General features: G+C 42.5%; 1 protein-coding gene across 1 annotated transcript in view; it reads right to left on the bottom strand.

Annotated features, from left to right (window-relative positions):
* Positions 1–15683, bottom strand: part of MYT1L (myelin transcription factor 1 like) — a 901397-nt gene that overhangs the window by 47351 nt on the left and 838363 nt on the right. The window contains 1 exon segment of the mRNA XM_030198923.1: positions 13138–13229. Within this exon segment, the coding sequence (XP_030054783.1) occupies positions 13138–13229 (92 nt within the window).

Here is a 15683-nt window from a genome sequence, read left to right as displayed (position 1 = left end):
CATATAGTTGGTATCCAAACTGAATCTACAACTTGAAAATTATCTTGAGGCTGAAATCTTGAGGTTGTTTTCTGGGTTAGTGTGTGGGTGTGGCTGTGTTGGGGAGGGCATATTTGTGGAGTTATAATTGGTGTACATTATTATTAATTTGGAGGGGCTGTAGATAGTGCGGGGGGGGATTGGGCTATCAGATGTTTGCTGTTGGCTTTTATAATAAAATTAATTAAAATAAAAAAAAAAACAAGAAAAGGTTCAAAGAAGGGCAACTAAAATGATAAAGGGGATAAAACTCTTATATGAGGAAAGGCTGAAGAGATTAGGGCTCTTCAGCTTGAAAAAGAGTTGTCTGAGAGGGGATATGATAGAGATCTACAAAATCCTGAGTAGTGTAGAACAGGTAAAAGTGAATCAAGTTTTTACTCTTTCAAAAAGTACAAAAACTAGAGGACACTTATTGGTCTTTTTTAAGCTTCTTTTTTTTACAGTTTGGCCTCCCTAGGCCTGAGCTCCCAGCCGAGTCTTGTTAAAAAAAACAAACAAAAAAACTTGAGTAATTTGACTTTGCTTTGGCCATCTTCCTTGTTATGTCCCAGAAACCATCCGGTGTGTTTAAGCAGTTCGCAGACTGTGCTAGGACTGTCTGTGATTGACCCACATAATGGACCAAATTCTATAAATAGCACTGAAAAAACACCACACTAAGCGCTATTCTATAAATGGTGCTGAAAGTTAGGAGCTGTTTATAGAATACGCTTAGCACTGGGATCAGCAGCTAACTTTAGATGTGAGAGTTTACAACAAATAAACCCTAGTATAAGTCCTTGTGCCTAAATTAGGCACAGATCCCCATTATTCTATAACAGTGCATATAAATTGTAGGAACACCCCTGATCTGACCATGAGCTTCCCATGGCCGTGCACCCTTTTTGAGCCCAAATTTGCATTTACAATTCAGAGTGCCATATATAGAATATGGGGAATGTGTGCTTAACCTGTCTGGTCCCTGGTCATAAGTCGTCTCATTGTTCTCTGTGCTCAAAAGCAGAAGAGAGCACAGAAAATTGAAGAGACCATGCTGAGAGACTTTTTGACATTCCAAAGTCTGATTCATCGATATCGGCATCAAAGGTGTTGGCCCCTATGGATTCAGGAGCTACACGGGACACTGGAGATGCATCAACATCAAAGGGGTCTACCCTGACTTTACTTTAGGTGCTGATAGCACCTGCTTGAGCTGAGCCCCATCTGACCTGACAAGAGGATTCATGAGGATTTCATATCACTCTCATTGACACCAAAGGACCCTGAAGTTGGGCATTGAATGAAAGTGAAGAAGCATCAGTATCAGTGCTTTTCAATGCACACTGCCATAAGCTCTGGGACTCTTCTGTCATTGTTAACTGAGAAGCTTTGGCGCCGTGAGGACCACTCTAACTATGTGGAAGTGGTACTAATACGTATCTCTGAAGTTGGGACCCAGCCTCTGATATAGCTCCTACATCTTCACAAGCTGTATCCACACTTTACTGTGATGTTCCCGTCTTTACTGATACTTGACCTTGAAAAATGGCTCCGGGTCATGTTGCAGGAGTTGCTGGGCTGCAGCCTAGCTTGGATTGATGCTGATGCATTGTGGGTGCTGGTGACTATGGTGCCACTCCAGACCATCCTTGAGACCCATACTTTGTCCGTTAATTAATGCCAGTGCCTTGTTGGGCATTGGAGCCAGCACTGATCAATGTTGTGCTCCTTTACAGCTCATCAGGGAAGGAAGCAACCACTGAGTCTAGGAAGAACCTGGTCGTACGTCCAGTGGTTCAAGGCAGATGCAGACTCTGACATCCCATGAAGAATACTTTGCTGCGTTAAAGTCAGACTGCTCCTGGGGATCTGATATAGAGCCAGAGGACCTCTTGAAGGAGGGATCCCTTGGTCTACTTTCAGATTTCATTCCACCACAGGAAAAGAGGAAGTCTCCCACATAGGAGCTCTGTTTTGTGAATTTTTTGACGGAAATGGTGGAGGCCATTCCATTTAAGTTGGAGGTCAAGAGCGAGCTTAGGGCCAAGGTGTTGGACATCCATGATTTTGACTTCTGTCCTAAGGAAGCTGAGACTGTGCCCACTCACAATGTCCTTAAGACTGCACACATGAAGAATTGGGAGACCTCACCCTCTCTGCAGATGATGTATAGATTCTAGAAGTCTCCCAGATTCCATGGTGGTCAAATCTGCCCTCAAAAGAGCCAGAAGCTTGAGGACCCATGCCTTGGCTCCTATAGACAATGTTTCAAGGCTTGATGCTTATTTCCCGCATCCAGTCTTACCAGCTGTACTTGAGCATTTACTTGAAGGACTTGGAGCACAGTGTGCTGCAGTTTGCTGACCCTTTCCCTCCACAGGAGGCCGCAGAATTTTACCAGCTAGCAACTAAGCAGAAGGAAAGTTGAAAGCACATAGCTCGGGCAGATTTTGATATTTTCGATGTGGCATTCAGGCTGCATGTCTGAGACCTTGAGCCAGCAGCTCAGGAAAAGCTGGTGGATGTTTCTTACATGGCGATAACCTTTTTGGGGACAAGGTGGAAGAGAATGGATACCATCAAGTCCCTGTCCTGACCTACTTCTGCTGTCTCCACTTCTCTGAGGTTTTTGGCGGAAGCTGAAAGGGTGCCTACTACTCTCAAAGGCATAGGATTACTCCATGCTACCATGCTAACTTCTCAGCAGGCTCAGCCTCAGTGCTCCCATCCTCGGCTACAGCAGACCTAAAAGCCCCAGCCAGCTCCCTTCTAAGCAGGGGATGAGCTTCTGTCTGGCTCTAGCAGAGCACAGCTGACATAAAAATATCCATCTCGGACAACTAACTATTTAGAGGGAGGCTGATTTTTTTTCCAGAAAAGATGGCCCCTTGTAACATGAGACCAGTGGGCACTTCAAATAGTCCAGGTAGGGTACACACTCAACCGACTTCAAGCCCCCTCTAAATTGCCCACCTAGAGCTTCAAAATTCATCTCACGGCATCAGGAAGTGCTCGCAGAGGAGTTCTCTTCTCAGCTAAAGGCTTGTGTGGTTGAACCTGTCCCACCAGGGGAAGAAGGGAAGAGATTCTATTCCAAGTACTTTCTTGTGCCCAAAAGGACAGGGGGGTTTTGTCCCATCCTAGCCCTGAACAAATATCTGGTCAAAGAAAAGTTCAGGATGATTTCCCTGGGTACCCTTCTTCCCATGTTTCAGGCAGACAATTGGCTATGGTCTCTGATCTTGAAGGATGCTTAAACCCACATCCAGATATGTTCAAGTCACAGGAGGTATTTCAGATTTCAAGTAGGGAATTACCACTACAAGGACTGTGTTCTGCCATTTGGCCTTGCATCTGCTTCCAGGGTGTTTGCAAAGTATATTGCAGTTGTCATAACATCGCTGTGCAGGCGAGTTCAAATATTTCCCTATCTGAACGATTGGCTGGTGAAAAAGAATGTGCTCAAGAATAAATACTTAAGAATAAGGTATTGGAGCTACTAGAATTTGAAATCAACTACCCAAAGTCCCACCTGGTCCCAGTACAGCAATTGGAGTACATTGGAGCCCTGCTAGACATGGTTCAAGCTTGTCAAGTTTGTCACAGCTCAGATGATGTTGACGTAGTTAGGCTACATATCCTCCATTTTGCATGTCACATCTCTATTTGTGAGGCACCTAGTGGACTCCAACTTCCCAGTGGTGTCAGGCAATGAGAAATATGAAAGATGCTATTTTCCAGAGTTGTGGTAGTCCTTTCATTGGTGGACAATTCAGACCAATTTGACTCGGGGACTTTCATTCCAAATTCCTCCTCCCCCAAAATTTCTGACCACAGATGCATCCAACCTGGAATGGGGTGCACAAAGAGATGGGCTTCACAGCCAGGGACACTGGTCCACTTGGGCAACTCAGCTTCAAATCAATCTCCTGGAACTGTGGTCAGTTTGAAATGCTCTAAAGGTTTTCAGAGATTGGTTGTTGAACCAAATTGTTCTAATTCAAACAGACATGTTGCCATGTGCTAGCTCAACAAGCTGGGGGTTTGGGATCCTACCCCTTGTGTTAGGTGTTAGGAAGCAGTTGAGATGTGGCAGTGGGCTACCAACCATGGCATAGTGCTCAGGCACATGTATGATGGGCAGAGACAACGGTCTGGTGGACAAACTGAGCAGGGTGCTGCATCTGCATGAGTGGTCTCTCAGTGTGGGCATTGCCCACAAGATCGTCCAAGAGTAGGGCACCCCTACAGTGGATCTCTTAGCCACTCATTTCAACAACAAAGTCCTCAGTTCTGCTCCTGACTCTGGTCACAAGGCAGGCTAGCATCTGAAGCCTTCCTCCTCGATGGGGGGAGGGCCTTCTGTATGCCTATCCTTCAATCCCTCTAACAGAAAAGACTCTGCTGAAACACAAGCAGGGCCGGGAAATCATGATCCTTATCATGCCTAATTGATCAATGCAAATTTGGTTCCCTCTTTTTCTGGAATTGTCCTCCGAAGAACCTTGAAGACTGGAGTGTTTTCCAACCCTTATCACACTGACGAGTGGTCCCTTCTTCATTCCAGCCTCCAATCCCTGGACCTCATGGCCTGGATGTTGAGAGCACAGAATTTGCATCCCTTCAACTGCCTGAGGGTGTTTCCAAGTTCTTACTGTCTTCCACAAAAGATTCCATTAAGAGTTGTTTCACTTTCAATGGAAGAAGTTTGCTATCTGGCCATAGATCCTTTCTCTTGGCCTACACAAAAACTGATTGAGTACCCTCTACACCTTTTTGAGTATGGCTTGAAAACCAACTCTATAAGGGTTCACACCAGTGCAGTTAGCACATACCTTCACCATGTAGAGCCTAAGCCCATCTTTGTACAGTCTCTAGTTTGTTTTATGCAAGATTTGCTTCTGACAGAAAACCCCATCAAACCTACCCCTATGTCATGGGACCTCAATGTCATCCTCACCCAGCTGATGAAAGCTCCTTTTGACTACTACTATTACTAATCATTTCTATAGCACTACTAGACATACACAGCACTGTACACATTAAATACAGGTACTTTCTCTGTCCCCAGGGGGCTCACAATCTAAGTTTTTGTACCTGAGACAATGGAGGGTTAAGTGACTTGCCCATGGTCACAAGGAGCTGCAGTGGGAATAGAACCCAGGTTGCTAGGATGAAAACCATTACACTAACTCACTTCAGCTTGCAGAGTCAGTGAGCTGTAGGCCCTAGTAGCTGATCCATCTTATATAAATTTTCATCATAACAGAATAGTTCTCCACACACATTCTAAGTTCCTTCCTAAGGTAGTGTCAAAATTTCATCTTCACCAGTCAATTGTTCTCCCAACATATTTTTTTCTAAAACCTCATGCCTATCCTCAGTGGCGTTCCTAGGGGGGCTGGCACCCGGGGCAGATCGCCGATGCACCCCGCCCCCCCGATGCAGCGCGGACCCCCCCCCCCACGGCGAAAGGACACCCCCACGAAGGAACCCCCCCCTCGCCGGGTGCACGCCGCCGGGGGGGGGGGGTGCCGCGCATGCCTGTCCTCCGTTGTTCCATGCTTCTTCTCTGCCCCGGAACAGGAAGTAACCTGTTCCGGGGCAGAGAAGAAGCATGGAACAACGGAGGACAGGCGCGCGCGGCACCCCCCCGGCGGCGTGCACCCGGGACGGACCGCACCCACCGCCCCCCCTAGGAACGCCACTGCCTATCCTGATGAAAGTGTACTGTACACCCTGGACTGCAAGTGAGCCTTGGCCTTCTATCTGGAGTGGATTAAAGCCCATAAACAGCCCATCCAGCTTTTGTTTATTTTCACCCAAACAGGTTGGGAGTAGCTATTGATAAATGCACTTTACTCATTTGGCTAGCAAACTGCATCTCTTTCACTTAAGCTGGGCTGACTCTGGAGGGTCATGTCACAGCTCACAGTGTCAGAGCCATGGCTGCGTCGGCAGCCCACTTGAGGTCAGCCGCTTTTGAATAAATTTGCAGAGCTGCAATGTGGTCTTAAGTCCACAAATTCACATATTGCTACTATGTTGAGCAGAATACCCGACACGATAGCCAGTTTGGTCAACAGTCTCTCAGAATTTGTTTGGAGTCTAGAATGCAGCTCCACTCTCCTAGGCCCATTCTTTTCTGTTCCAGACTGCATTTTCACAACAGGCCTGTTTATATTGTTACTGTTATTGGTTCCTGTTTGCCTTGTCATTGCAAGTCCCTATTGACCATTGTCAGTTGTTATCAGTGAGTTTGGTAGCTAGGGATTCCCACATATGAGAAAATAATATCTTGCTTGTCCTCAGAGAAAGCGAAGTTACTCACCTGTAACAAGTGTTTTATGAGGACATGAGGACATACATTTTCACATACTCTCCCATTTCCCCTAGGAGTTGCATTCTCTATGCTTTTTTTATCCAACTCTCTGCAAGTCAGACAGGCAGGAAGGCACTCATGCATACATAAAGGGGACCTGCCAAAGGCTTCTAGAAAAAGTGGTACAAAGGGCAGTGCCCACACCAGGGCTCCATGGATGATGTCACCCACATGTTAGTATGTATGTCCTGCTGTCCTTGGTGAACACCTTTTATAAGTGAGTAACTTGCTTTATTTTAGTTATCATGCTTACTCCTGAAATTTAATCAATTGGCGTAGTTCTCGGCAGAGGGCAAGATAGAGCTTTGCCACTAGAGCTCCCTGTTCAATCTTATATAGGAAGGAGATTATTAGGACCACAGATTCTACCATGCTAACTAACCATTAGCATTCAAAATGCCAGGTTGGTTAGAAATAAGATATGTGCATTAAATTGACAGGGATTTATTTATTTATGAATATTTATACCCCACTTTTTTGCACATGAAGCAGACTCATTTACGGTGGAACTGATAAAGTTTTATGACCAAAATAGCAGAGGCATATGTTTAAATTGCTTTGCTGAGATACCTGATTTATGTTTGAATTTCATTCTGTTGTAAATAGATTGTGTATATCCAGCTGGTCCCACATTCCTTAGCACAAGACTATATTGTGATGTTCAGAAATGGGATGAAAGCCTATTTATTTCAATGTCTGTCCTTCTCTTTAATTTTTATCTATAATGCACATCACAAGTACTGTGCCATTTAAGTTAGAAAATGGCATGTAAATAGTGCTGGTAATGTGTGATCATTTGAGTCCAGTTGTCTTTACTTTTTGTCTTGTTTTAATGTTATCAGATGTGTGGTTTGTGTTTCTTATTAATTTGAATTTGTTGTTTGATTTTATCTGTATTATTATCCTAGTTTTATTGTGTACAAGTTGTAATCCACTTGGAGTACTGAATAATGTGTGATAGAAGTACTTTTACATAAATATATACTGGGAAAATTGTACCTGTCCTGACCTGGACATGTCAATTCCCTTATCAATGACTTTGGGCCCTGTTTACTAAGATGTGATAGTGTTTTTAGCGCATGCTAAAAGTTAGCACTTGCTTACCATGTAGACGCCCATAAGAATATTATGGGCATCTACACGGTTAGTGTGTGTGCTAGAGGCACATGCTAAAAATGCTAGCATGCCTCTAGCATGGCTTAGTAAACAGGGCCCGTTATGTAAAATGGCTTTTCATATATGTTAATAAAATATAAAATAGAAGATTGATTCAGTAATAGAAGTAAGAGTCAGTCACCAAAAGACTACTGAAAAAAAAATGGTTTTCAGCAGGTTTCTAAAAGTCAAGTAGTGCTAAATTTTATAACAGGACACCTAGGTTTGGAGATTGAGAAGATGACTATTTTAAGCCTGTTTAAAACACATAGGATTAGAGTCTATAAATGGCGCCTAAAATCAGCACCAAAAAAAGTATCACTTAGCACTATTCTAGAAATCACACTTAGGGGGGTCTTTTACTAAAGTTTAGCTCAAGTTATCTGCAGCAGGGCCCATAGGAATAAAATGGAACTTGTTGCAGATAACTCAAGCTAACCTTTAGTAAAAGACTCCCTAAAAGCTAGGCGTGTTTTAGCGCTTAGCACCAGGAACCACAACTACATGCAGGTGCGACCATTTATAAAACCTGGTGTAAATCCCTACACACAAATTAGGCATGGATCCCCCTAATTCTGTAACAATGCGCATAAATTGCAGGATCATCCCTAACCCACCTATTAGAATTTATCCACATCTCTTTATATAATATGCCTAAAAATATAAACATGTAATTGCCAATTTGTGCCAATAATTGCTTGTTATTGCCCAATTATTGGTACTGATCGGCTGATTATTCACTTTTTGCATGCAAATTCACGCTCCAGATCAAAGACCCATATGCAGAAATTGTACCTAGTTTGAAGGCACAGACATTGTGCTTAGTCAAGAGTTAGTGAATACTTTACATACGTGCATGTGTACACTCTGCTGTAATTCCCCTGAATATGCTTACTGTAAAAGCCAGGGGCTTAACCAGTCCTCCAATTAGGGGGGCCCAGAGGTGGACTAGGGGGAGGGCAACACATTCCCTCCCTCTCGTCCCCCCCAAGCAAATCTCATCCTTGCAGTGCTGTAGTATAGAAGAAGTCTGCATCATGCTGCCATCCACCAATGTTGGGACTCCCTGAGTATTCTCAGTTCTTGAGTGAATTGAGCATGTGCGAGGAGTTCCAGTGTCGTTAGTTGGAGGCATGCTGCTGGTTTCTTCTGTACTACATCAATGCGAGGAGGAGAGGAGTAGCTCGACAATGAATTTCTTTGGCTGGAGGGCTTCGGCATCCACGCCAGCCATTTAAGGGGAGCTGCACGTTTGGAGGGGACCTGAGGCCAACAGTATTTTAAGCACAGAATAGGTTTGTAAACCTACTTCTATAATGTGAAATAGGTTTTTCTAAATGTGTTCCATAATAATGAGATTTAAAAAAAAGTCTACCACAAAGTCCTATCAGGATTAGTTTGTTTGCTGAGAGAACCAATAGAAAAGCCCCTGAGCTTATTTTACTGAATAAGACAGTAGGTACCACAGACCCTGACCATTACATACTTTAAAAGCTGATACTAAAATTTGAAACCGTGTATAGAAAATTGGTTTCAACTTATCCAAAACACAGGGTTTGAGCTATGGGAGTGTGTTCTGTTCTGAAGTAATTGGATTTAGCTCTCACCTTTTCAATAGTAGCACAATACAACTTACATTTAGATTTGCTACATAAGTACATAAGTATTGCTATACTGGGACAGACCAAAGGTCCATCAAGCCCAGCATCCTGTTTCCAACAGTGGCCAATCTAGGTCACAAATGCCTGGCAAGATCCCAAAAAAGTACAAAATATTTTATACTGCTTATCCCAGAATTAGAGGACTTTCCCCAAGTCTAATTTAATAATGGTCTATGGACTTTTTCTTTAGGAAGCTGTCCAAACCTTTTTTAAACTCATCTAAGCTAACCGCATTTACCACATTCTCTGGCAACGAATTCCAGAGTTTAATTACACGTTGAGTGAAGAAAACTTTTATCTGATTCGTTTTAAATTTACTACTTAGTAGCTTCATCGCATGCCCCCTAGTCATAGTATTTTTGGAAAGCTTAAACAGATGCTTCACGTCTACCTGTTCCACTCCACTCATTATTTTATAGACCTCTATCATATCTTCCCTCAGTCACCTTTTCTCCAAGCTGAAGAGCCCAGCCGCTTCAGCCTTTCCTCATAGGGATGTCGTCCCATCCCCTATATCATTTTCGTCACCCTTGTCTGCTCCTTTTCTAATTCCACTATATCTTTTTTTGAGATACGGAGACCAGAATTGAACACAATATTCAAAGTGCGGTTGCACCTTGGAGCAGTAGAAAGGCATTATAATATTCTCATTTTTGTTTTCCATTCCTTTCCTAAAAATACCTAACATTCTATTTGCTTTCTTAGCCGCAGCAGCACACTGAGCAGAAGGTTTCAACGTATCATCAACGACGACACCTAGATCTTTTTCTTGGTCAGTGACTCCTAACGTGGAACCTTGCATTACGTAACTATAAATCGGGTTCCTCTATCCCACATGCATCACTTTGCACTTGCTCACATTAAACGCCTTCCGAAAATCCAGATACATGATATCAACCGGCTCACCTTTATCCACATGTTTGTTCACCCCTTCAAAGAAATGTAATAGATTGGTGAGGCAAGATTTCCCTTCACTAAATCCATGTGGCTTTGTCTCATTAATACATGCTTTTGAATATGCTCTGTAATTTTGTACTTTATAATAGTCTCTACCATTTTGCCCGGCACCGACGTCAGACTCACGGGTTTATAATTTCCTGTATCTCCTCTGGAACCTTTTTAAAAAATCGGCGTTACATTGGCCACTCTCCAATCTTCCGGTACAACACTCGATTTTTAAGGATAAATTAGATATTACTAACAATAACTCCACAATTTCATTTTTCAGTTCTATCAGTACTCTTAATACCATCTGGTCTAGGAGATTTGCTACTCTTCAATTTGTAGAACTGCCCCATTACATCCTCCAGGTTTATAGAGAATTCATTCAGTTTCTCTGACTCATCAGCTTCAAATACCATTTCTGGCACTGGTATCTCTCCCAAATCTTCCTCAGTAAACTGAAGCAAAGAATTCATTTAATCTCTCCGCTATGGCTTTGTCTTCTCTGATTGCCCCTTTTACTCCTCGGTCATCTAGTGGTCCAACCAATTCTTTTGCCAGCTTCCTGCTTTTAAAATAAATTTAAAAAATTTTACTATGTGTTTTTGCCTCCAACGCAATCTTTTTTTGTGAAGTCCCTCTTAGCCTTCCTTATCAGCGCTTGACATTAGACTTGACATTCCTTATGCTGTTTCTTATTATTTTCAGTCGGTTCCTTCTTCCATTTTCTAAAGGATTTTCTTTTAGCTCTAATAGCTTCCTTCACCTCACTTTTTAACCATGCCAGCTGTCGTTTGGTCTTCTGTTCTCCTTTTTTAATACGCAGAATATATTTGACCTGGGCTTCCAGGATGGTGTTTTTGAACAGCATCCATGCCTGATGTAAATTGCTGACCCTTGCAGCTGCTCCTTTGTTTTTTTTCCGACTGTTCTACTCATTTTATCATAGTCTCCTTTTTAAAAGTTAAACACTAACGTATGTGATTTCCTATGTATACTTACTTCAAAGCTAATATCAAATCCGATCTTGTTATGATCACTGTTATTAAGCAGCCCCAGCACCATTAACTCCCGCACCAGTTCATGCGCTCCAGTAAGGACTAGGTCTAGAATTTTTCCTTCTCTCGTCAGCTCCTTTACCAGCTGCTCCATAAAGCAGTCCTAGATTTCGTCAAGGAATTTTACCTCCCTTGCATGCCCTGATGTTACATTTACCCAGTCAACATCGGGGTAATTGAAATCACCCACTATTATTGTGTTGCCCAGTTTGCGTCCTTAATTTCCGTTAACATTTCTGCATCCATCTGTACATCCTGGCCAGGCAGATGGTAGTACACTCATCACTATCCTTTTCCCCTTTACACATGGAATTTCAATCCATAGTGATTCTAAGATGTGTTTTGTCTCCTACAGAATTTTCAATCTATTCGATTCAAGGCTCTCCTTATCATACAAATGCTACCCCTCTACTCCTTTCCTTGTCTATGGAGAGTTTATCATCTAACAGCTATAGTTAACTCATGTGTGCTATCACATTAGTATGTGCTAATACTGTTAATGGAAGCTATTTTTTTGCAGGCCTATTTTTTACAATGAGATATTGTTGTTAATGACATGCATTAATGGTGGTAGTACATATTGGTGACACCTAGTTGCCAGACAGGATGAATTTGTTTCAGGTTCCACACATATCCATGGTCCCTGATTCCTGGCTAAAGACTTGTGGCATTGGTTGGGGAAGAAGATGTTATAAATAGGAATAAGTGTAGAAGCTTGCAGAACATGGCTGGTGGAGAGGTAGAGGCAGTTTGCAGGGTGGAGCTCAATCTGAGTGGGGCAGTTTGCAAGGTGGAAGCACAGTTACATGGTTGGGAAGGTTTTGTGGATAGGAGCAATTTGCAGGGTGGTGGGCAATTGCTGTGGGGGAATAGGTTTTGGGTGTTAGGCAGTTTAAGGGGGAGTTATAAGGGTGGGGTAGTTTTCATGGTTGTGGTGGAATTGTGAGTTTTTAAGAGTAGGGACAGCTGCAGAGTGTTAGATTGTAGGGGGTGGGTCAGTTTACATGGTAGTGGGTCAGTTGTGAAGTTAGGGTAGGTTTTGGCAGTAGGAGCAATTTGGTGGATGGTGGGTAGTTGCAGAGGGTGGCAGCCATTTGTGGGATGGGTTAGGTAGAGAACAGGGAGAGACAGTGTAGTAAATTTAAAACAAATCGGAGAAAATTTTTCTTCACCCAACGTGTAATTAAACTCTGGAATTCGTTGCCGGAGAAAGTGGTGAAGGCGGTCAGCTTAGCAGAGTTTAAAAGGGGGTTGGACGGTTTCCTAAAGGACAAGTCCATAAACCGCTACTAAACGGACTTGGAAAAATCCAAAATTCCAGGAATAACATGTATAGAATGTTTGTACGTTTGGGAAGCTTGCCAGGTGCCCTTGGCCTGGATTGGCCGCTGTCGTGGACAGGATGCTGGGCTCGATGGACCCTTGGTCTTTTCCCAGTATGGCATTACTTATGTACTTATGAGTAATCCCTTAATTGCTATGTTCCAGCTTCTGTAGCATAGAATCTTACATACAGTGAAATATCTTCTTTTATAGAAATGCATTGGACCAGCTTTTCAGGGGACTTATTTCTCTGGAACTGCTGGTCCAGTTTCATTCACTTTCAAACTCAAGATGTCTTTTCATTGGGTTTTCGCTCAAGCCATGTTTTATCCTGTTTGATTAAAATCTTTAGAGAGTTATTTTGCCGCCAGACAGACAGACATTCTCAAACCCTTATGTATAACTCTTTCAACTTCTGTTGAGTGAGAAAGAGTAAAAAAATCTTGAAACTTCATGTTACTATAGCCACAGCAGAGGCAAATTCTAGTGGAATTGGTAACCAAAATGGAACAGAAGAAAACTATATCAAACATGAAAACTAAAATAACACATTCCCATAATTTATATTTTATGAAGAAATAATTTTCAAATTTACCATTAGTAGCGCGTTGCTTTATTGTTAGCATTTCTTCTCCAGATAGTCTTGCTTTTTTCATTGCTGAAGTTGCCCTGGGACATCCTGACAGACTAGTAAAAACAAAAAATAAATCAATTATTTCTAAAGCAGTACTATCAAAACAGGTTTTTTTTTTCACTTTTGATGAAATTTCAATTGTCTCTAAAGAAGCTTTTCTTTTTCTGTAACAAAAGTTGATTTATTGAAAACAGCAGAGACTCACTATAGACTTTGAGAGTATACTTTTCTACTCTTATTTAAAAAAAGGAATGTATCCGATAGATCTAGAAGGCATTTGGGCTCATTTTCGAAAGAGAAGGTCGCCCATCTTTCGACACAAATCGGGAGATGGGCGTCCTTCTCCCAGGGTCGCCCAAAGCGGCATAATCGAAAGCCGATTTTGGGCGCCCTCAACTGCTTTCCATCACGTAGATGACCAAAGTTCCCGGGGGCGTGTCGGAAGAATAGCGAAGGCGGGACTGGGGCATGCTTAACACATGGGTGTCCTCGGCCGATAATGGAAAAAAGAAGGGTGTCCCTGACGAGCACTTGGCCGACTTTACTTGGTCCCTTTTTTTTACGACCAAGCCACAAAAATGTGCCCTAAATGACCAGATGACCACCGGAGGGAATCGGGGATGACCTACCTCTACTCCCCCAGTGGTCACTAACTCCCTCCCACCCTAAACAAAGTGTTAAAATATTTTTTCCAGCCTCTATGCCAGCTTCAAATATCATACCCAGCTCCATGACAGCAGTACACAGGTCCCTGGAGCAGTTTTAGTGGCTACTGCAGTGCACTTCAGGCAGGCAGACCCAGGCCCATCCCCCCACCTGTTAAACTTGTGGTGGTAAATGTGAGCCCTCCAAAACCCACCACAAACCCACTGTACCCACATCTAGGTGCCTCCCTTCATCCCTAAGGGCTATGGTAGTGGTGCATAGTTGTGGGGAGTGGGTTTTGGGGGGGGCTCAGCACACAAGATAAGGGAGCTATGCACCTGGGAGCTTTTTCTGAAGTCCACTGCAGTGCCCCATAGGGTGCCTGGTTGGTGTCCTGGCATGTCAGGGGGACCAGTACACGAATGCTGGCTCCTCCCACGACCAAAGGGCTTGGATTTGGTTCTTTCTGAGATGGGCGTCTTCGGGTTCCATTATCGACGAAAATTGGGGACGAACATCTCTAGGGACGACCTAAATGTGGAGATTTAGGCGTCCCTGATTGTATTATCGAAACAAAAGATGGCTGCCCATCTTGTTTCTATAACATGGGTTTCCGCCCCTTCGCCGGGAAGTCCTGTGAGGACGCCCTTAGGAAAACTTGGGCGTCCCTTTCAATTATGCCCCTCATTGTGTGACAACAGAATCAGAAAATCACTGCTAAGCCAGTGATTTCAAAACATGAATCTATGCAGGTAAAATTTAGCTGCAGTAGTCAGCTGTTAAATAGTGCTCCATCTACGGATTGCCCTGCTATTAATTGGACAGTGTCGCAATGGTCATTCTGGCATCCTTGTATTTTACATTTTAGTTATAACTCCAAGCAGTAGGCTAAGTTTGCAAATCAAAGTGCTAAGCCTGACAGAGTCAAAAGGCATGGAAACAAAATCCCACATGGCAAATGAGAGGAAGCCCATTCAATTCCTAAAGGTTTCCTCTAATTTGCCATGTGGGAATCGCTAGTGCAGCTTTGTAAAAGAAGCCCTTAGTTCTGTGTGTATAAGAAGAGAATTGATAATCAGTTTTATAGACAATTTGGAAAAATGTAAAATAAAAGCATCTTTAGAATTCTTACTGTATCATAGCTGAAAATATGATTGAAAATATTTAATCACTTCTATGTGCAAAGGTTAGCTTTGCATGTTCACTACTAGCAAATTCAGAGGATCTGTTTTCTTTGTGGCACCCATGTTGTGGAATAATCTTCCTACATCATTATGAGTAGAATCTTCCTAGCTACAATTTTGTGCTGCTTTGAAAAACTCATTTATTTTCTTTTGCCTTCCCAGGTTCGGATATTTAGCTTTTTCTTTAAAATATATTTAGATAATTAGCTATTACTCAGTGCTTCCTTGATATTGGATCAGCAGACCTGCACCACATCCTTCTAGTTGTCTTTTAATGTAGTTTTTAACCATAATCTAAATATTGTGTTTTTCCTCTTCTCTGTATCTATCATATTATATGATGGAGTTCATTTCTAAGCTTATGGCAGTTTTTATGGGGTATTGTAAACCACTTTGTTACTGGTTGTAAAAGGTGGTCAAGCAAATAAGAATAGACATAAAAATCTTATTCCTGGTATTTGTTTTTTTGTTTTTTGTGTATGTTTGTTGAATTTTGTTTCCATGCCTTTTCACTCTGTGTCAGGCTTAGCACTTTGATTTGTAAATGTAGCCTACTGCTTGGAGTCATAACTAAAATGTAAAATACAAGGATGCCAGACTGACTTCATATTCATTAGAAAAACTAGAGAAATGGTACTGTGTTAACCTTAGGATATTTATTCATCAGTGCACTCAGTA

Source organism: Microcaecilia unicolor, chromosome 3 (genome assembly GCF_901765095.1).
Source record: "Microcaecilia unicolor chromosome 3, aMicUni1.1, whole genome shotgun sequence".
Taxonomy (NCBI): Eukaryota; Metazoa; Chordata; class Amphibia; order Gymnophiona; family Siphonopidae; genus Microcaecilia; species Microcaecilia unicolor.
This window is presented reverse-complemented; position numbering and strand designations above follow the sequence as displayed.